Genomic DNA, 21,979 nt, shown 5'->3' on the forward strand with positions numbered 1-21,979 from the left:
ACGTTTTCCTCTAAGAGTTTTATAGTTTCTGTTCTTATAGTTTCTGTTAGGTCTTTAATCCATTGTCAGCTTTTATCTTTCAATTTGTTAATTTGGTGTATCATACTGATTGACTTGAAGATATTAAAGAATCCTTGCATCCCTGGAATAAAGCACACTTGATAACAATATATGATCTTTTTAATATGGTGTTGGATTCTGTCTGCTAGGATTTTGTTGAGGATTTTTGTATCTATGTTCATCATTGATACTGGCCTGTAGTTTTCTTTTTTTGTGGCATCTTTGTCTAGTTTTGGTAGAAGGGTGATGGTGGTGGCCTTGTAGAATGATTTGGGGAGTATTCCTTCCTCTGCAAATGTTTTGAAGAGTTTAAGTAGTATAGGTGGTAGCTCTTCTCTAAATTTTTGGTAGAATTCACCTGTGAAGCCCTCTGGTCCTGGGCTTTTATGGGTTGGAAGATTTTTTATTCCAGTTTTTATTTTTGTGCTTGTGATTGGTCTGTTCAAATTTTCTATTTCTTCCTGGTTCAGTTTTAGAAGGTTATGCTTTTCTAAGAATTTGTCCATTTCCCCCAAGTTATATATATGGAATTCCAGTACATATTAAGTCAGACAGACCTGACAAGATATATAGCACATGATTTCCAACAGAAAAAAAAAAAGCATATTCTTCTCAGGCACATATGGAACACTATGCAGGGTAAATCCTATCTTAGCCCCCAAACAAGCATTAATTAAGTTAAGAAGACCAAACTCATATTAAGCCCAACCACAACAATACAAAATTCAAAATCAATTGGGAATTCCCTGGCAGTCCAATGGTTAGGACTCTGCACTCTCAATGCTGAGGGCCTGGGTTCAATTGCTGGTTTGGGAAATAAGATCCTACAAGTTGTATGGTGTGGCCAGAAAAGAAAAATAGAAATCAATTAGGAAAACTGGAAAATTCACAAATACGTGGAGATTACACATGTTCCTGAACAACCAATGAGTAAAAGAGAAATCAAAAAATATCTTGTGAGAAGTGAAAATGGAAATATAACATACCAAAACTGACGACATGCAGCAAAATCATTTCTAAGAGGGAAGTTTATAACAATAAAGGTCTACATGAAGAAAAAAGAAATCTCAAATAAACAACCCAATTGTACATCTCAAGGAACTAGAAAAATAAGAATAAATAAGCCTAGAGTTAGCAGAAGGTAGAAAATAACAAAAATCAGACAGACATAAATAAAACGGAGACTAAAAAGATAAAAAGATCCATGAAAACTAGAGTTTATTTTTTTTAGAAAAGAATAAACTGTTAAGATTTCCTAAAAAAATGGAGTAATTATAAATGAAAGAGACATCACAAAAGATACATAAAAAATACAAAGAATCATAAGAGATTACTATGAATAATTATACAGAAATTGTACAACCAAGAACAAATGGAAAAAATTCCTAGAAAGACACAACCTACCAAGACTGAATCATGAAGAAATAAACAGAAAATCTGAACAGAGCAATTATGAGTAAAGAGACTGCATCAATACTCAAAAACCTCCCAAGAAAGATAATCCCAGGAGCAGATGGCTTCAGTGAATTCTACCAACCATTTAAGGAATCAGTTCAGTTCAGTCGCTCAGTTGTGTCCGACTCTTTGCGACCCCATGAATCGCAGCACACCAGGCCTCCCTGTCCATCACCAACTCCCGGAGCTCACTCAGACTCACGTCCATTGAGTCCATGATGCCATCCAGCCATCTCATCCTCTGTCGTCCCCTTCTCCTCCTGCCCCCAATCCCTCCGAGCATCAGAGTCTTTTCCAATGAGTCAACTCTTCGCATGAGGTAGCCAAAGTATTGGAGTTTCAGCTTTAGCATCATTCCTTCCAAAGAAATCCCAGGGCTGATCTCTTTCAGAATGGACTGGTTGGATCTCCTTGCAGTCCAAGGGACTCTCAAGAGTCTTCTCCAACACCACAGTTCAAAAGCATCAATCCTTCAGCACTCAGCCTTCTTCACAGTCCAACTCTCGCATCCATACATGACCACAGGAGAAACCATAGCCTTGACTAGACAGACCTTAGTCAGCAAAGTAATGTCTCTGCTTTTGAATATGCTATCTAGGTTGGTCATAACTTTTCTTCCAAGGAGTAAGCGTCTTTTAATTTCATGGCTGCAATCACCATCTGCAGTGATTTTGGAGCCCCCCAAAATAAAGTCTGACACTGTTTCCACTGTTTCCCCATCTATTTCCCATGAAGTGATGGGACCGGACGCCATGATCTTCATTTTCTGAATGTTGAGCTTTAGGCCAACTTTTTCACTCTCCTCTTTCACTTTCATCAAGAGGCTTTTTAGTTCCTCTTTACTTTCTGCCATATTTAAGGAATAAATAATAGCAATTATTTTCAAACTCTTCTCAAATTAAAAGAGGAGGGAACAATTCCAAATTCATTTTATAAGGTCAGCATTATCCTAAATACCAAAGTCAGAGAAAGAACTTTTTAAAAAAGAAAGCTATAGGTCAATATCCCTGATGAACTTAGAAACAAAAGTCCTCAATAAAATGTATTAGGAAATCAAATTCAATAATACATTAAAAGACTCATACATAAATCTTGATCACCTTGCACTCTTGTTCAACATATGCAAATTAATCAATGTGATTTACCACATTAACAGAACGAAGGCTAAAAATCATATAATCATCTCAACAGATGCAGAAAAGCATTTGAAAAAATTCATCATCCATTCATTCAACTCTCAACAAACCAAGTAAAGAGAAAATGCACCCTTGCATAATAAAAGCTAATACAACAAGCCCACAGCTAACCATGAAATACTAAAAGCTTTTCTTCTAAGATAAGGAACAAAGAAAGGATGCCCACTCTCACCACAGTACTGGCTTAAGCAATTAGACAAGAAAAGAAATAAATGTCACCTAAATGAGAAAGGAAAAAGTAAATTTTCTCTATTTGCAATAGACAAGACATCATATAGCATCGGTAAAAATACCACCAGCTGCATTTCTATACACTAACAATGAAACATCAGGAACAGAAATCAAGAAAACAATTTCACTTACTATAGCATCAAAAACAAGTTAGGAATAAATTAGCCAAGAAAGTGGAAGATCTGTACACTAAAAACCATTAAGACACTGTACTCTTATGTTCAAAGCACTATTATTCACACAGTCAAAGTATGAAAACTATCTGACCATTGACAGATGAATGGATAAGGAAAATGCAGATAGATATTAAGAAAAGCTATGACAAACCTAGGCAGCATATTAAAAAGCAGAGATAATACTTTGCTGACAAAGGTCTGTCTAATCAAAGCTATGGTTTTATCAGTAGTCGTGTATGAATATGAGAGTTGGACCATAAAGAAGGCTGAGCATCGAAGAATTGTTGCTTTTGAACTGTGGTGTTGGAGAAGACTCTTGACAGTCCCTTGGACTAGTCCATCCTAAAGGAAATCAGTCCTGAATATTCACTGGAAGGACTGATGCTGAAGCTGAAGCTCCAATACTTTGGCTACCTGATGTAAAGAACTGACTCCCTGATGCTGGAAAAGACTGAAGGCAGGAGGAGAAGGGGACAACAGAGGATGAGATGGTTGGTTGGCATCACCGACTCAAAGGACGTGAGTTTGAGCAAGCTCTGGGAGCTGGTCATGGACAGGGAAGCCTGGCGTGCTGCAGTCCATTAGGTTGCAAAGACTTGGACATGACTGAGCAACTGAACTGAACTGATACAATGGAATATTATTTAGCCTTTAAAAAAAGGAAATCCTTTCATTTGCTACAAGATGGATGCAACTGGAGGGCATTACGCTAAGTGAAATAAGCCAAACAAAGAGAAATACTGCTTGATGTCATTTACATGTGAAATGTAAAAACAACAACAACTGAAAGAACTCATAGAAACAGAGTGGCAGAGTGGTTGCCAGTGGGTAGGAGGCAGGCAGAGGAGGCAATAGGGAGAGGTAAAAATACAAACTTTCAGTTGTTGAGATAAATAAGGTCTAAGTAGTGAATAACATGGTGACTATGCTAGATAATGGTGCATTGTGTAATTGAAATTTGCTATGAGAGCAGAACTGAAAAACATTTCCCAGTGCACATACACAAAAGTAAGTGTGTGATGTGATGCATGCACATGTTAATAACTGAATGGGGAAACCCTTTCACAGTGCATACATATATATACCAAATCATCACACTGTATACTTTGAATATCTTACAATTTTATTTGTGAATTTTGCCTCCATAAAGAGGTAACACCAACAATGAAACATTAGGAACAGAAATCAAAAGTACATAAAATAAATGAAAAGGAAGCTTCTAAACATCAATGAGAACTTTATGCATGTTTATTGAATAAATAAATATATTTATAATTATTTCCATTATTGTTTACCAAGTGTTTTGAAGCATAGAGAATGCAGGTAATCACTATCTCAGTTATCACATTATATAAAAATAGAGTTCTAATTAATGTTTTACTACACTTAAAACTGCTAAGTTGATACATACAACAGAGCCTGGCAATAAATTAACAAATCTGATGTCAATGTCTACCAACAAAAACCATGAAGATTCTATAAAATGGGACTATTTCTAACTATATGTATCAAACTATAAAATGCTAAACTCTAGTATTATGATTAAGAAATATGATATCAAATTATGTCTGAGCCTGTATCTGATCTGAATTTACATGCATTGAATTTTAGGAGCAAAAGATTACCTACTTAGAAAAATACTTGTCACATGTAGTTAAATTTTCAGAGTGATACTAAATTAGCTGTTTCTAGTAGATATAACCAGAAGATACTGGAAAGCCATTTGATGTGTATAGATTATCAACAAAATAAATTTTCTTTTGAAGTATGAATTTTGGCTCCAAGCATTTTTAATTTATATATTATCTGATATATGCTTACTTTTGAGTTAAAAGTAAATCATTAAGAGTACCAAAACAGCATTTCAAATATAAGGGTAATTTACTAAAATTTTATTCAAATACCAATGTTAAAAGAATCAAGAATATTATCACATTTTGGAACATACATTAGATGTGCAAACTTATTTATATAAATTATAAAAATGCTTGACTGTCAAAATCTCTGTGCCTTTCCTCTTACTTAACTATGAAGTCTAACAGTATACTACCATGTAACAAAAGAATAAAACAAGTGTGTCTTACCTAGTTACTTTGCAGCTCGATTCAATCAAGTCATTCTCAAAGTCAAGCAGGCTGGAAGGTAGATTATATTCCAATGGGGATGTCAGTCTCTTCAAACGCAATAGACCAACACAAAATTTTGCTCCCATCTCTTCCAATTCTCGAGTGCCAATCTGTAAACCCTAGAAGTAAAGCAATAATAAACATGTAACTAGGACATTTGCTATCCTCTGACTATATCTCATTAAAATTACATAAAAGGAATTTGAAGCTATATTAATAAAATAAAAGCCTGTTACTTTGTATGAACCTACAACTCATAAGCACAGTGTCTTAACAATATAAGATTATTTTAAGTCAAAAAGGAAACCATCTTAAAATAAGAATTTCTGAAATATCTATTCTCATTTACTGTGTGCAAAATATTTTCACCAACACACTGAGAAGGGGGAAAAAAGCAGATAACTATCTTGAAGGTAAGTTATTCTTGGAGCTCATATGTAAAAGTATATTTTTACAAGATCTTGCTAGTACTTGTAGTCTACTACTCAGATGCTGACATCGAAATAGTGTTACAATCAAGGCTCCAATCTGTATACTTGAATATTAGTTTATACATACTTTTTCTACATGATAAATAGAAACCAGTGAGTAAAAAACAAACAAAAGACAGGTGACTATGTAAAAAAAAAAAAAAAGAATCAAACAAGTCTAAGCCAATGAGGTAGAAATAAAATAAACTCTTATGTTTCATGTCAGTTAAGAATGCCCATTTCAAATTTGATCTAATAAAACAAAAATAAAATTTTACACAACACTTTTTAAACTAATAGTTTCCCAATAAACAATATAAGGTTCAGCAAAAGTTAAACATTACCACATAAGGGATAAAAATTAACTACTGTAAATCAAGATACTATTTATCATTTCTTTTCAGATAAAAATGAAACTCTAAAGTAAATAAATCCTTACACCAACAAAGGCTGCAGGTGTACATAAGAGTGAACTTGACTTTCAATGACCATCTAAAACCATACAGCAACTGAAGAGATAAATCATAAAAACTGTTATTTACTCTATGAAGCACATGCCTTTAAAATAATGACTGACTGTTTAAATAGTCTGGCCACCTCCAAATACTCTAGGAAATGTAACCTAACTTTATTAGAAAATGCATTTGCCTTCTTAATCTAAGAGGTTTAGAAAGGCTATGCCTATTCCTGAGTTAGTTCATCAAAAATAAAGAATATTTGAAACCTAAAATTCAGTAATATAAGAACATTCTTGAGGGTGAAAAGATTTGTTTCTTAAAATATTATTAGACTCACACAACTTATTAGCTAACATTAACAAGTTTGAAAAGTATACATTATGTGGTGGGAGGGGAGGGTGAGGGTATATGGGAATTCTGTATTTTGCACTCGATTTTTCTGTGAACCTAAAGTTGCTCTTTAAAAAGTTTGCTAGCTAAAAAAGTTTAAAAGAAGTATATGTTATGATAAAAGGTTTGAATTTCATACATAAAAACATTTTTAGTAGTAAGACATACTTCTCTCTTTAAGAGTTTTATTAAATCAATGTAACTCTACCAGTGTAAATCACATAAAGTATATCAATTTTAATCATGTAAAAGAGAAATGACTATTCATTGCATGCCCAGTCACTCAGTCATATCAGACTCTTTGCAACCCCATGGACTGCAGCCCACCAGGCTCCTCTGTCCATGCGATTTTTTTTCATGCAAGAATACTGGAGTGTTGCCATTTCCTTCTCTAAGGGATCTTCCCAACCTAGGAATCAAACTCATGTCTCCTACATTGGCAGGCAGATTCTTACCACTGAGCCACCTGGGAAGTCAACTATTTATTATGTATCCATTTTATTTTTAAAAGTTAAAATTAATAATTTTTATAAAACTCGTCTAACATTTTATGTTTCAAAATACATTTTAGATATTTTATGTGGTTTTTTCAATTACCAAATACATTTATCAAAGCAAAAGCAGAACATTTACAATAACCCAATGAAAGTCTATAAGTAGAATACAAATCTAATAAGAAAATACTGCTGTTATTATGCCATAGATGATTTCAAGGGGCATTTAAGTTTCAGCCTCCCTGACATCCTCTCTCCCTACCCCCAGAGACTAGTTTCACAGATACTGATGCTTTTAGTTTCCTTTTCCAACCTGACTACATAAAGTATCTCTTTAATAAAAAATAATTTACAATCTGTTTCCCTAAATCACAAAGTACAAGATTTTTTTTTCCTATGGTCATTTACAAAAAGTGACTGTCAAGCTTTTCCCATCCCACACACATACAGTCCACTAAAGCAATAACCATGAGGCACAATTTGTGGGCTGCAGTACTCAAGCTCCTCTCTCACCACAACCATGACTTTGGGAGTCTAGAAGTCACCACTTTACAATATTTGAAGAGATTTGAAAAGATAGCACATTCTGAAAGAATAGTATTCTGAGAAACCTAAAGTCATTAGGGAAAAGTCGCTCTCCACAAAGTACTAGAATTTCACCAAGTTCTACCCATCCAGAGCCCCAAAGTTTGAACGCCAGTTGTAAAACTTATACCCTTTTTTTTTTCTAGTTTGTTACAGAATGGAAAAGTCCCAAAGCTCTCCACTTAAACATTCTGGCACCAACCATAATATTTAATATATACTAAATATATATTTAATACTTTATATATATAACGTTAAATATTTAATATATAACATGTTTACTACTAACCACCTGGAAGATTTTTAAACTCCTTCTAAACATAAAGCTATAATTGCTTTTATGTGAGATACGTGAAAATCACCATGAGATTCACTTTCCTCTTGTACCACATCAAAAAAAAACAAGACACAACTAAAGAGAATAACAGTTGTTTTACCTAAGGTCTATTTATTTCCTATGACATGCTCAATCTTTAAAAAATTCAAAGTCACCTAATATTTGTTGTGTGTGTTAATCACTCAGTCATGTCTGACTCTGTGACCTCATGGACTGTAGCCCGCCAGGTTCCTCTGTCCATGGAATTCTCCAGGCACAAATACTGGAGTAGGTTGCCATTCCCTTCTCCAGGGGATCTTCTGACCCAGGGACCAAACCTGAGTCTCCTGCACTACAGGTGTATCTTTACCTTCTGAGCCACCAAGGAAGTTACTCTTAAATTTACTCTTAAATTTCAAAAGTAAAGTCTGAACTCTCTTCCAATAAAAGCCTATGGCAGCACAGAAGAGTCTTAGTAAAGAAAAAAAAACTTAGTGAAGGGATATACATTAAAAGGGCTTCTCTGGTGGCTCAGATGATAAAGAATCTGCCTGCAATGTAGGAGACCCAGATTCGATCCCTGGATCCGGAGATCCCCTGGAGAAGAGAATGGCAACCCACTCCAGTATTATTGCCTGGAGAATTTCACGGACAGAGGAGCCTGGTTGGCTATAGTCCATGGGGTAGCAAAGAGTTGAACACAACTGAGCGACTAACAAATACTTCATGCATTTATAAGTCACACATGCACAAAATCTAAATATAAAAAAAAACTTTATAAATAAATGTGTCTATTTCAAGGCTAATATGTCTATTTCTAAATGTATAAAAATATATTTACATTCAATAAATTTAAATGATAGAACTTATCAGTAATGTACTACCTTCAGAGTTCATTATAAATCATAATCACTAATCACTATTTAAATGTGTACTACAGTGTACTTTCTTAAAAATTATGACTATAAATAGACTCAACTAAAACTTCATAAGGACCCAAAGCAAGCTATTAGTTCAGAGAATTAAAAAAAAGAGAGAGACTGTTCTTAAGACTGCATATGATTCAATTCCATTATTATGAATTACATATAACTCAGTGTAACAAACATATCATTTAATATATATTTGAAAACTACTAGAGTATATATGAAAGGACAGTCTTGAAATATTTCTACGGCTAGAGATCCTGAGATGTTTTACCTTATATTTTCCCTGGTCACAGCCGCACAAAGTACTCTCCATGGTATAGCTTCTTTGTACTCCTATCTCTCTCCAAACTACAACACGAGCTGTAGATTCTTTAGATTTTTCCACTACGAAGCTACAGCTGCTCATGCAAAATGCTGGGGCAATATGGCTTAGAATCTTAGGCAAAGTCTGCAAAGATAAAAATAATAAAATATTCAAGAGCTTTCTTTTTTGTCATTTTTAAAAATTTCTTTAAAAAATTTTTTATGAAAGCATAGTCATTACAGCAGTCATGTGGCTCTTCTTCGTATATCCCCTGCTATCCAAAACATCAAAATAATCCTTTTACTAAGTCAGATTTTTCTGCTTTCCCAGACAAACAGTAGTCAGAAAACAGAATGAAAAAGTAATATTCATAGTAATAACCAATAAGTGAAATAAAACTATGTAAGAAAACCATGTTTTAAAATATTAAGAAAAACATTTAAAATGAATATGTCATGAAGATGTTTTTTCACTTTAGTCATGAAGATGTTTTGACTAAGAGATTTAACACTGTAAATGTTAATCATCCCTAAATTAATCAGTAAAGCTAAGATAAGCATAATCTAAATGCCCACATTTTTGCAACTTAGAATTATTCTCAAATTTACCTGAAAATAAAATATAGAATTCCCTGGAGAATTCTCAATCAAAGGCTATGACTAGAGAACTAATCCAACAGATAAATATATATCTAACAGAAGTTAAATGGTGATACTAGTGTAGGAATAGCACATGTTTAGAAAGAGAGTTCAGAATTAAAGTCAAAGGTATTTGTTAAAGTTAGTACTATTATTAGTTAGGAAGATTGATCATTCACAAAATGCTGACATAGCTGCTCAGCCGCTGAGAAAAACTAGCTAAAGTCACTTTCTATCAAATTAAACTCTAATGAGATTGAGAATTTAAATTTTAAATTAGTAAGTTAAATTTTTAAATGAAAGTAAAAGCTCTAAAGTAAATATGGAACTCTACTTTAAAAATCTTAGAATGAGAAAAATCTTTCTAAGCCTCAAAAGAAGAAAGCACTTTTTGAAAAATCAACAAATATGACAGAAGTTTTAAACTACTGCACATCATAAAAAAATGTAATATAATACACATGAAGAGTATTTTCAAAACAATAATTAGGTGACTTATACAAAGCAAAGAGAGAATATGAAAAAGGCCACTTTTTAAAACTAGAGATCATAATTGGATCAAACAAAGGATCAAAAATAGGGATCAAACATAAGAAAAGATAGTTGATCTCATATATTTATAATTACAGATACACAAACTAAAACCATCAGATATTTTTTCACCTGGCAAAGGTGACAGTAAGATGTTTATAGAAACAGCACTATCATTCACTGGGGAGTACTGATTTGTACAATCTTTATGAAAGACAGTAGCCAACAAGGGGAACTGAATAAATATATTATGCTATATCCATACAATAATAACAAAAATAGACAATGAAAATCTTGTGTAATTGTCAAAAATAGACAAGAGACAGATATAAAGATGAAAAGATGGGTATCGAACATTATGTAAAAAAAAAAACTGCTGTGGAGTGTGAAAAAAAATACTAAAACATCATATAGTATGTTTACACACACCTATGAATGAATGTGCTTACAGGCAAGTCTCACAATACACATTGTGAAAGTGATTAATTAGTGATTGAGAGAAGATAACTTTTGCTTACTACTTTATATTTGTGGAGTGTTTCTATTTTTAATATGACTCTACTCATTTATTTTGGAAAGGAGACGAAGAGAGAGGATACCAAAAAGAAAAAGTGCTTTGAAGTTCTGCTAAGGTTAGTGGTATGTTACTGAAACCTGTTTTGGAAAATAATCTGGGGTGCTGATTTAGGCATAAGTATGGTAAGAGAGACACTGGGACAGAATGAAAAGCAGACAAGATGCAAAGTAAAGATCTCACTTCAAACCTAGGCATACCTCAAAACACACCCATACATGGGAAACAAGGTATATAACAGATGGCTTTATAAAATCGGCAGAGGAAAGAGGTACTGTTTAATAAATGGCGCTGACACAACTGGTTACACATGGGGAAACAAAAATTATATCCCTCCATCTTATACAAAAATACATTCCAAACAGAATAAAAACCTAAGTGTGAAAAGCACTTGTAGAGGACAAGTGCTCAGTTTTTCAGTGCTGAGTATGATATTAGCATGGGTTTGTCATAAACAGCCTTTATTATGTTGAGATATGTTCTCTCTATGCCAGCTTTGATGAGAATCTTTAACATGAATGGATGAATTTTGTCAAACACTTTTTTCTGCATCTCTTGAGATGATCATGTGATTTTTATCCTTCCTTTTGTTAATGTGGTATATTACAATGATTGATTTGTGGATTCTGAACCCTTCTTACAATCTTAGAATAAATCCCACTTGATCATGGTGTATGATTCTTTTCATATATTCTTGGATTCAGTTTGCTAATTTTTTTTTTTGAGGATTTTTGCATCTACATTAATCAGAGATACTGGCCTATAATTTTTCTGCAGTGTCTTTGGATTTCAGTATCAGGGCAATGTTGGTTGGCCTCATAGGTTGAATTTAGGTGTTCTCTCCTCTTCAGTTTTTTGAAATAGCTTGAGAAAGGTATGTATTACCTCTTCTATGTATGTCTGGTAGAATTCCCCTATGAAGTCATCAAGACCTAGACTTCTGTTTGCTAGGTGTTTTTTGATTACTGATTCAATTTTACTACTGGTGATCAATCTGTTCAGGTTATTTATTTCTTCCTGATTCGGTTCTGGAAGACCGTATATTACTAGGAATTTATCCATTTCTCTAGGTCTTCCAATTTTGTTGGCATAAAACTGTTCATAGTTTTCTCTTATGATTTTTTTGTATGTCTATGATATTGGTTGACATTTCTCCTCTTTATTTTGTTTATTGGGACCTCTTCTTAATGAGCCTGGGTATTTTTTTTTTTTAATAACAACAACAAAAAAATCAACTCTTGGCTTCACTTCACTTTTCTATTTGAAGGAGATGTGGCAGGGTCTCAATTTTATTTCTGCATTTTTTATTTCCTTTCTTTTGCTGACTCTGACCTTTCTTCTTCTTTTTGTAATTAATGTGGATAGCAGGTTAGGATGTTTATTTGTGATTTTTCTTGTAAAGGATCAAGATCAAACTATAAAATCTGTTGCTTTTCCATACACTAAAAAACTATCATATAGTTCAGGAATCCAAAGCTAATTACATTCTAGATCTTATTAAAAAAATCTAGAAATAAACTGAAAGACCTATACTCTTGACAATCAGACCACTGATGAAGGCAACTGAAGATGATACAAAAAAACAGAAAGACATCCCTGTTCATGAATTGGAAGAAGTAATATTGCTAAACTATCCATACTACTCAAAGCAATCTACAGATTTAATGCAATCATTATCAAAATACCCAGAATATATAGGGTATTTTTCACAGAAGTGCAACAAATAATCCTAAAATTTATATGGAACCTCAAAGACTGTAGAAGCAATCTTGAGGGGGAAAAAAAGCTGAGGTTATCACTGACTTCCTGACTTCAGACTATACTACAAAACTATAGTAATCAAAACAGGATAGTACTGGTACAAAAAAAAAAAAAAAAAACAGATCAGCAGAACAGAATAGAGAGCCCAGAAATAAACCACTAACATATGGCCAATTAATCTATGATAAAGGAATCAAAAATATACAATAGGGAAAAGACAGTCTCTTCAATAACTGGTGCTGGAAAAACTGGTTAGCTACATGTAAAAGAGTGAAATTAAAACATTTCCTCCCATCATATGTAAAAATAAACTAAAAATGAATCAAAGACCTAAATTTAAAATCACATACAATAAAATTCACAAAGATAGGCTGATTCTGACAGGCACTTTGCTCTCTATTTAGTTTACCAGGCTGATTAACCTCCTAGAAGTTAAGTGCTAATTCCGATTTTCTAAAAACATGAAAAAAGAAAACTATAAGAAAAATCCAGCTTCCTTATTTTTATATTAGTAGTTTATCTGCTGAGTACAAAGATAATAGGATGATCATTGCCAAGAATTTAGTGTCTTGCTTCTCTATCCCTTTTTGAACATGGCCACTGGAACTATCACATGACTCTTCTAGTTATCTTTTAAAAAAAGTTGGTCAACAAGAGGAAGAGACTGCAAATCACAGTGCTTAAATTTTCACTATTGTTGGAAAAAAATGACTCAAAGCACCTGCCCTATAATTAGTGACTTAGGAGAAGGCAATGGCACCCCACTCCAGTACTCTCGCCTGGAAAATCCCATGGATGGAGGAGCCTGGTGGGCTGCAGTCCATGGGGTCGCTAAGAGTCTGACACGACTGAGCGACTTCACTTTCACTTTTCACTTTCATGCCTTGGAGAAGGAAATGGCAACCCACTCCAGTGTTCTTGCCTGGAGAATCCCAGGGACGGGGGAGCCTGGTGGGCTGCCGTCTATGGGGTCGCACAGTGTCAGACACAATTGAAGTGGCTTAGCAGCAGCAGCAGCAGTTGAGAGTATTAGGAGTTCTTTGTTTTACTGTTAATAAATAACTTTAAACTTTAATTTAGCAAAGAGGAGGTGAAGTTATTTCGCAGCCTTTGTTTAGTGCACTATAAGCTTATTACTACTACTGTCCCCTCATGGAGGGGAGTTATCTTGCTGAAATTTGAACAACAAAAGTATAAAATAAACAGTACAGAAGTTAAATACAGGACATATCATGAGGCAAAAGCAGTAAAACTCTGCACACAGAAATACATGCCACAGTCTTGTGTAATTATGAAAGGCAAATTACAGATTTGGTACTATGACTATAGTTTTACTCCAGCTCTTTGCCTCTAATAAATAAATAGATTTTGTTATTGATTTGTATATCAGTCTTCTATTGTTTAGACCTTTTAAGCTAGAATCTTGGAGAAGGGAAATGCTACCCACTCCAGTATTCTGGCCTGGAGAATTCCACAGACTGTACAGTCCATGGGGTTGCAAAGAGTCAGACACAACTGAATGACTTTCCCTTCCCTTCACAATAAAACTCACAGCAGAAAACACAGGCAGAACACTTTCACATAAGTAGTAGCAATATTTTTTTTAATCTGTCTCTTCAGGTAAAGAAAACAAAAGCAAAGATAAATAACTAGAACCTAATTAAATTTAAAAGTTTTTACACAGTAAAGGAAATGACTGACAAAATGAAAAGACAACCTATGTAATAGGAGAAAATATCTGCAAGTGACTGAGGGGGCTAATATCCAAAATATATAAATAGTTCATACAATTAAATATTAAAAAATAAACAACCCAATTAAAAAGTGGGTAGAAAAACCGAATGGACAGAAAATGGGTATTTTTCCAGTGAAGACATACAGATGGCCAATAGGCATATGAAAAGAGGCTCAACATCACTAATTTGTAGAGAAATGCAAATCAAACCACATGAGCTATCACTTCATCTGGATTATAATGGCCATCATCAAAAATTCTACAAATAGTAAATGCTGGAGAGGGTATGGAGAAAATGGAACCCTCCTACACTGTTGATGGGAATGTAAATTGATTGAGCCGCTAAAGAGAGCAGTAAAAAAATAAACAAAAATAAAGCTACCATATGATCCAGCAATCCTATTCCTGGGCATATACCCAGAAAACATGAAAACTAATTCAAAAAGACACACACATCCCAATGTTTATAGCTGCACAATTTATAATAGCCAAGACATGGAAGTAATCTAAGTGTGCATCGACAGATGAATGGATAAAGAAGATGTGGTACATATATACAGTGGAAAATTATTCAGTCACAAATAATGAAATGTTGCCATTTGCAACAACATGGATGGATCTGGAGAATACTATGTTTAGTGAAATAAGTCAGACAGAGAAAGACAAATACTGTATATTATCATTTATATGTGGAACCCCCAAAAATAAAACAAATGGCTATATATAACAAAACAGAAACAGACTCATAGATATAAAGAATCTAGTTGTTACCAGCAGTGAGAGGGATGGGGGTTGTGGCAAGATTAGGATAATGGATTAAGAGATACATACTACTATGTATACAATAAACAAATAAACAATACAAGGATATACTGTACAGCACAGACAATACAGTCAACATTTTATAATAACTTTAAATGGAGCATAATCTATAAAAATACTAAATAACCACTAATATAATATTGTAAATCAAGTATATTTTAATTAAAAAAACATGAAAAGCAAAAACTGTTAGAAGAAACATTTCAATAGAAAAATCTGAAACAGAATAGCAAAATGGCAACATTTACTGACTCTAAGTAATTTCTATGTTTTGTATTCTGTAGTTTCATGCATGTTTGAAATTCAAAACTTCCTGCCTATTATTATAAATTATAATAAATTATAATAATTTATAATAATTACCCTGTATCCCACATCTTCCACAACATCACATGACGCTGCACTGTCATTTGTATGCCACACCGTCTCTTTGATGCTGCAGCCATACATAAATACATTCTTTTTTCGGGAGTGACCATGATAATCACAATAAACCTTGAAAAGACAATATATTTAAAAAATTTAAATCCTGCAAATTCATGCATTGCCAAGTAAAGCTAGTTAGTATGAAGTCAATAACAGGTCTGTGTTCCTCGGTCATTTTATTGTAAATAAGCCACCATTTAGTAAGTAGAATTCCTAAAAGTAATAGTACATATCTTCCTTTGGAAAGGATTTATGATTAATACTAGAATGGCTAAATCCTTTGCAGGCATGTCCTGCATCAAGCCATCAGTTCCACTCTTTCTTTCTTATACTATCCATCATCTAAAAAATAATAAATATAATTTTAGGTCAAATGTACAGCTGCATTCATCATTGCCCCAAGGGTTGTTAAAATACTTACCTAACATAAGAGAACATAAAAATGCTCTCATGAAAAACACTTTTTTTAAAGGGGATAGAGGGTATGGTTTGTAAGAACATCATTTTAAAAATGGAAAACGGTCAGACTTGCATGTCAGTTTTGCCACTCTGCAAAATATTCCATGTTTCCCAAAGAAAGATTAAGGCTTAACACGATGGAAACATTCAAAACAAAAGTTGCTGAAAACAGAAGAAATACATAGGCGCAGGGTCTCCTACCATGCCTATACTACCTTTCCCATGTGACACTTAAGACCTGCCAGCTTTAGAAGTGGCTAAAGAGTTCAAACGGAGAAGGCAATGGCAACCCACTCCAGTGTTCTTGCCTTGAGAATCCCAGGGACGGGGGAGCCTGGTGGGCTGCCGTCTATGGAGTCGCACAGAGTCGGACACAACTGAAGCGACTTAGCAGCAGCAGCAGCAAAAAGTTCAAAAATAAGCTTCTAGTGCTTTGAGAACTTGGAAGATACATACTTTTACCCTCGTGTTGTTTAAACACTGTAGTCAAATACCTACAGCTTACCACCAGGAGTGACTAATGTTCATAAACAATAAAGAAAAATAAAAGGCTCATGAGAATTATAAAAATCAAACCTAATGAAATAAGAATATGGACACACTGTATTAGATGCCACAATTAATATACAAGTGACTGATGACAAAGATACTTTAAAGAAACTGCTTTTCAAACTAACATACAGCTTTTATAACCAGACAATTATTTACAAAATACTAAGCTACCGATCAACAAAATCACCTCTTTGATTATACAAACAAACACTGCCACTTACCAGTGGTAAACGCTTCACGGCAGCCAGGTACTGTAGCAGACCCTTGGCATGATAAATTGTAGGGTGTAAGTCTGGATTTGGACTTTGCCATTGTCTATTCAAATCCTCTCCACTTAAGGAACAGCGGTGGCTGTATACATGTAAACACAACAATAGATAAACATTGGGATCAATAAATTCTTATATGCACTTGATTCATTTTATGATTCTATTCCACTAAGCATTTCAAACAGGTGTAAGTGGTGGGCTCACCAAAATCCATGTTATAATCATTAAGTAAACAGCTATTTAGCATTTGCTATGTGCCAGATTGTGGGTTACATGCATTTAAACTGTAGTAAGCTTGCAGTTTTACAGGTCAAAATTTTCAAGCTATAGGAAAAATTCTTCATTCTGGGGTTTTGTTCCATGCACTATAAAATGTATTCATGGCCATATTTTCCATTCTGACTACATTTCTAATGCTAACATTCTGTACTTTGATTGCATTAATTATTATTAAATGTGCTATCTAGACCCTCCTTCTAAGAAAGATAAGTATATAAAAAGTACACATTCTTATAAAAATTCAAATACATTTTCATTTAATTGTAGGTTTTAAGTATTAAACTCGCTGAGCAAAAATTTAAGCAAAGAGGAGGTGCTAAAAGAAATATAAACAGAATTCTAACTGGTCAATATGTTTCTGAATTAAAACTAGACATAAAAGCTCATTTTAGTTCCATAATCATACTATCTAGAAAAATTATTCTATTTTTTAAATTCAAAGATTTTCTAAAACATGATAAATATTCATGGTACTCTTACTGAAATAAATATAGTACCTTCAACTTTGGAGATGCTCATGATAGCTAGACAAAATCCCACTTTTCAGAAGCAGTAAAGAGACCTTGGTCTAAATTAACACAATAAATGAACTATACTAAACTATGAGCCACCTCCACTTAAAAAGTAACCTTCCAGTATTTCCACTTTAAAGAATTCCTCCTCATATCAGGAAGAAGTTAGCACATGGAGCTAATTCCATATTAGTGGAAAGAGATCCCAGAAAATTCTAAATCTTAGAACAACCAAGATCATGCCACTGATAAATAAGAAAGGAAACTACAAGAGAATGATGTGTTAAAAAAATCTTTTTCATATCCTAATTCTGTGATTTTCCTAAAATGATTCAAGCAAAACATACTTTTATGAAATTATATTCTCATGAATAGATACAGAATTCCTCAAACATATTACTACTACTATACAGTTTAATTTTCATTTAAAAATTTATCACAGATTAATTCTTCAGTAAATTTTTTTTTGTTCTAAAAAAACCATGAGATTTGCTTTCCAAATTAACCTGGATGCTATCATTTCAACAAGTTTACACAGGACAGCCACAAAAATCTAGAATTTCTCTATAACTATTGCTTAACTTACTTTCCATTGATGACACCATCTGGATTTAGCATAGGGACAATTTTAAAAATATAGGATTCTCGTAAACTCTGAGCAGTAGGGTTATTACTCATGAGATACTCCAATGTTCCTTTCATTACCCAACTTGCATTAGTTTCTCCAGGATGTACTCGAGCAGATAAGAAAACATACGGACGATTTCCTAAAGTGTACATAAAATCTCAAATTAAAATGAACAGCTACTAAAGTATGTATAATGTTTGACTTTGGGGCTTTAGGAATATTTCTACTCAATTGTGAATACTGATATAAAATCAAATTAGAACTCACTATGCACCTACTATTTATAAGTACTGCACTAGGCCCTCTAGAGAAAACAGATATAAAACCCATGTAAGCCATGTCTTATATGAAAATAACATATTAAATAGTATTTGAGTCACTTATTTATTTCCTAATGATTAATCTAAATATAAAATTAGTTCTTTAATATTACCTTGATTTCATAAAGAATAAGTAACTGGTGAAATATAGATGAAATATAAATTTTTCATAAAGTCATGGGGAAATTAAGGAAAATATAATCTTATTCTTATTTTAGAGTCACTATGATAAGCACAGAACAATAGGTATATCTGCTCAGAGATTTACAAAGAAACTAAACATTTAGATATACAAGTCTACAAAATAACACTCAGTTCACCTGCTCACATTTTCATGAATAGCAAGTGCCTACTCTTTCTTGAAAACACCTTCTTATCAAATTAGAACAGTTCTCTTATATATGTATATATCCTTTTTTTACCACAGCTGTACATTTGAGACAAATTAAAAAATACAAATGACGGGGAAAAACAAGTAGCTATTCATTCAATATTAGCATCAAAACACTTGGGGGGGTTCTCATAGTTTTATTTATAAATAAAATTAACCGTAAATTCTTAAACAGATGGTATAACTTGTTATATTATACTTTGAGTATGACTTCTAATAAGAACTACAGTATATCAATATCAAAAGAGACCTTAGAGGTCACCTCAGGCAGCTCCCTCATATTCAAGATGAGGAAACAGGCCTAGAAGTGGGCCCAGGGCTAGGCAGTAACAAGACCCAGACTAGCACCCAAGGCTTCTGATGCCTATTCCCAGTACTACTGACCTTACAAAATATTCATGAAGCAAAGAAAAATAAGTAATAATGATTGGTACTGCGAGTGAAGAAGACAAACTTACTGAATTGACAGATATGTTCATAATAATTAGACTCTGGCATTGCTGTTATAGTCACCAAGGGACAGCTGTTTCCAGACAGGGTTTCACATAACACATCTTTTCGAAAATAGATTTGCTGAGGATTGTGTGCTGACTCCAATTTTTGAAGATGCATCTTAATAAAAATTTAAAAGCAAAGTATACAATCATTTAAAACCTCCCTATGATAAATAGGAATAAGTGCATCCAGATCTCAAACAGAACTAAATGTGAATCAGATCAGGTTCCTAATCCCTTCTCCAAAACCCTCAAGGGTCCAGACGCCCTTGAACATCAGTATTTGGGGAACTTGAGAAAGGGGACAGATACGGGTTGGATAATGTTAACAATGCAAAGTGCACTATAACTGGTTAGTGGAGCTGGCGGCAGCAGCCTGTAATCAGCGAGTTATTATTTCTGCAGCAAAACCTATGAAGAGTCACTCTAAGTGGAATCAATATTCTAAATAAGCTCACATCAGGCCAGGCTTTGCTGACAAATGGGTTATGAAAATACTTTTGGTTTCAAAGCCTTCCGAATTTTGAAATTTTGTGACTGCAGATCTGTTAACAGCAACCTAAAATATGGAGAATGAAAATCATGTAGCACACATTTAAAAAAAATTTTCCTTATTTCAAGATTAATATAGGCTCATTGTAAAATGTCTGGAAAACACAAAAAGCACAGGAAAAAATTTAGAACACCTGTGATTGTATCACCTAGAGTACTACTAACAATAGCCAGTGTATATAGAAGAAACTGTAATTACATGGAAGACTTATTATAATTTGATTTTACTACTTGGTAATTTATACATAAACATGTTAATAATCATAAATACTATATCATATCATTAAATATGTTCAATATATGTTTTTTGAAAACACAAGCTTTTTATACACCAAATATAAACTGTCTACTCCCTTATATTAAAGATATTTAGCTGGTTTCCAACTTTTGCCTATGTTCATTCACATAATCATGATTTACTGTGTGATCACTATTTCTTGCCTGGAAACTGTGCCAGACACTAAGGATACAATAATAAATAAATGGACTCTGCCCCTAACAATACAGAGTGCTACAGGGGCTTATAAAAAGAGTGAGGAACCTTGAAGAGTCTGGGCAGTGAGGAAAGGTCTTCCAGAAAAAAATTACATTTAAAGTGAGATCCAAAGGATGAGTGAAATGGATATAAAGTGTGCTGTAGGCAGAAGGAAAGTATACAGGAGGAACATGAAATAATAATTTTTTAAAAAGAACATAGCTAGAACAGAAAAAAACAAATCAAGAATTTAACACAGGAGGAAGGGCTTGGTAGATCAGTCCTTCCCAAAGCACAGTATTGGCCCTACTGGTAATTAAGACAACTAAATGGTATGTGGATAACCTTCAACATCTTTAAATAGATATGTATTTTACTTTTTTAAAAAAGTTTAGTGTATTAAACCAGTTATTTCACAGATATTAACTCAGAATGAGGATAATCTTTAATATCCAAAGATAAATATTAAGTAAATAACAGTTCATACAGTACAAAGAAATGGCAAAAACTGTGCAAAATAGTAGAGAAATGACTAAATGTGCCATGGTAAGAACTGTAGATTTCTCACACATGGCAAGAGAAATCACTAAGGAGTTTTAAGCGGGGGATCTATATGGCTAGACACACCACCAAAGACTCTTCCTCTATAGTGTGGTAAAACACTGATGAAGAAGAAAGGGGGTACAAGTGAAATTTAGGACAAAAGTTAAAAAGTCCAAGCAAGAAACAATGGTAACGCCTGGAACAGATCACGGTAGTGGGACTGGAAGAAAGCAGGGATACTTAAAATGTATTAAAAAGGTAATGTCAGTAAAGAACAGAAACAAAAGACTACATAAATAACAGCACTTTATGTTTCTGATGCTATGTTATTCAGCACAATAAAATGCCTGTTTATACTTTTACTGCAGATTGTAACTTTATTAAAGTGAGCTCATTTAATGCTCTCAGCCTTGATATTTCTTCGGCTCTGTGGACTATGTTTTCCTCTCATTTTTATCCTCTCTAATAACTTGGAAGCTTGTTTCTAATCATAGTGTTCCAATTTCTTTCAGTTGATCATATGAAGCTTCATGATCCTTGACTATTAGGACAGACATTCTGTTCTGGGTATAAATCTGTCACAGTAATTACTTGAATTGTTTGTTTTAAAATGTGAATAATAAAAAAGTCTTAAAAGAACCCACAAAACAACTCTTACACCCCATATTCTAAGCAACCTGGATCTAGGACTCCATATGAAATCATTAGAAGAAACGAATACACTACAGAGAAACTTAAATTGCATCCATATTGTCTACTGTTATATTTTCTATGAGATTCAATGCTTCTCATTAAACAAGTTGAAATTTCACTTAGTTAAAATTTCCA

The 21,979-nt window shown here is 33.5% G+C and overlaps 1 protein-coding gene across 2 annotated transcripts in view; it reads right to left on the minus strand.

Moving 5' to 3' along the window:
• AGTPBP1 (ATP/GTP binding carboxypeptidase 1) overlaps positions 1 to 21,979 on the minus strand; it is a 191,752-nt gene that overhangs the window by 9,617 nt on the left and 160,156 nt on the right. For both annotated transcript variants that reach the window (XM_040244800.1, XM_040244791.1), the window contains 6 exons: positions 19,546 to 19,699; positions 18,335 to 18,515; positions 16,910 to 17,039; positions 15,615 to 15,746; positions 9,158 to 9,334; positions 5,203 to 5,363 (listed from right to left, as the gene is read on the minus strand). In XM_040244800.1, coding sequence (XP_040100734.1) covers positions 5,203 to 5,363; positions 9,158 to 9,334; positions 15,615 to 15,746; positions 16,910 to 17,039; positions 18,335 to 18,515; positions 19,546 to 19,699 — 935 coding nt within the window. The remainder of the gene's footprint in view (positions 1 to 5,202; positions 5,364 to 9,157; positions 9,335 to 15,614; positions 15,747 to 16,909; positions 17,040 to 18,334; positions 18,516 to 19,545; positions 19,700 to 21,979) is intronic.

The sequence above is a fragment of the Oryx dammah genome, unplaced genomic scaffold, assembly GCF_014754425.2.
Source record: "Oryx dammah isolate SB20612 unplaced genomic scaffold, SCBI_Odam_1.1 HiC_scaffold_1, whole genome shotgun sequence".
In the NCBI taxonomy this organism is placed as follows: Eukaryota; Metazoa; Chordata; class Mammalia; order Artiodactyla; family Bovidae; genus Oryx; species Oryx dammah.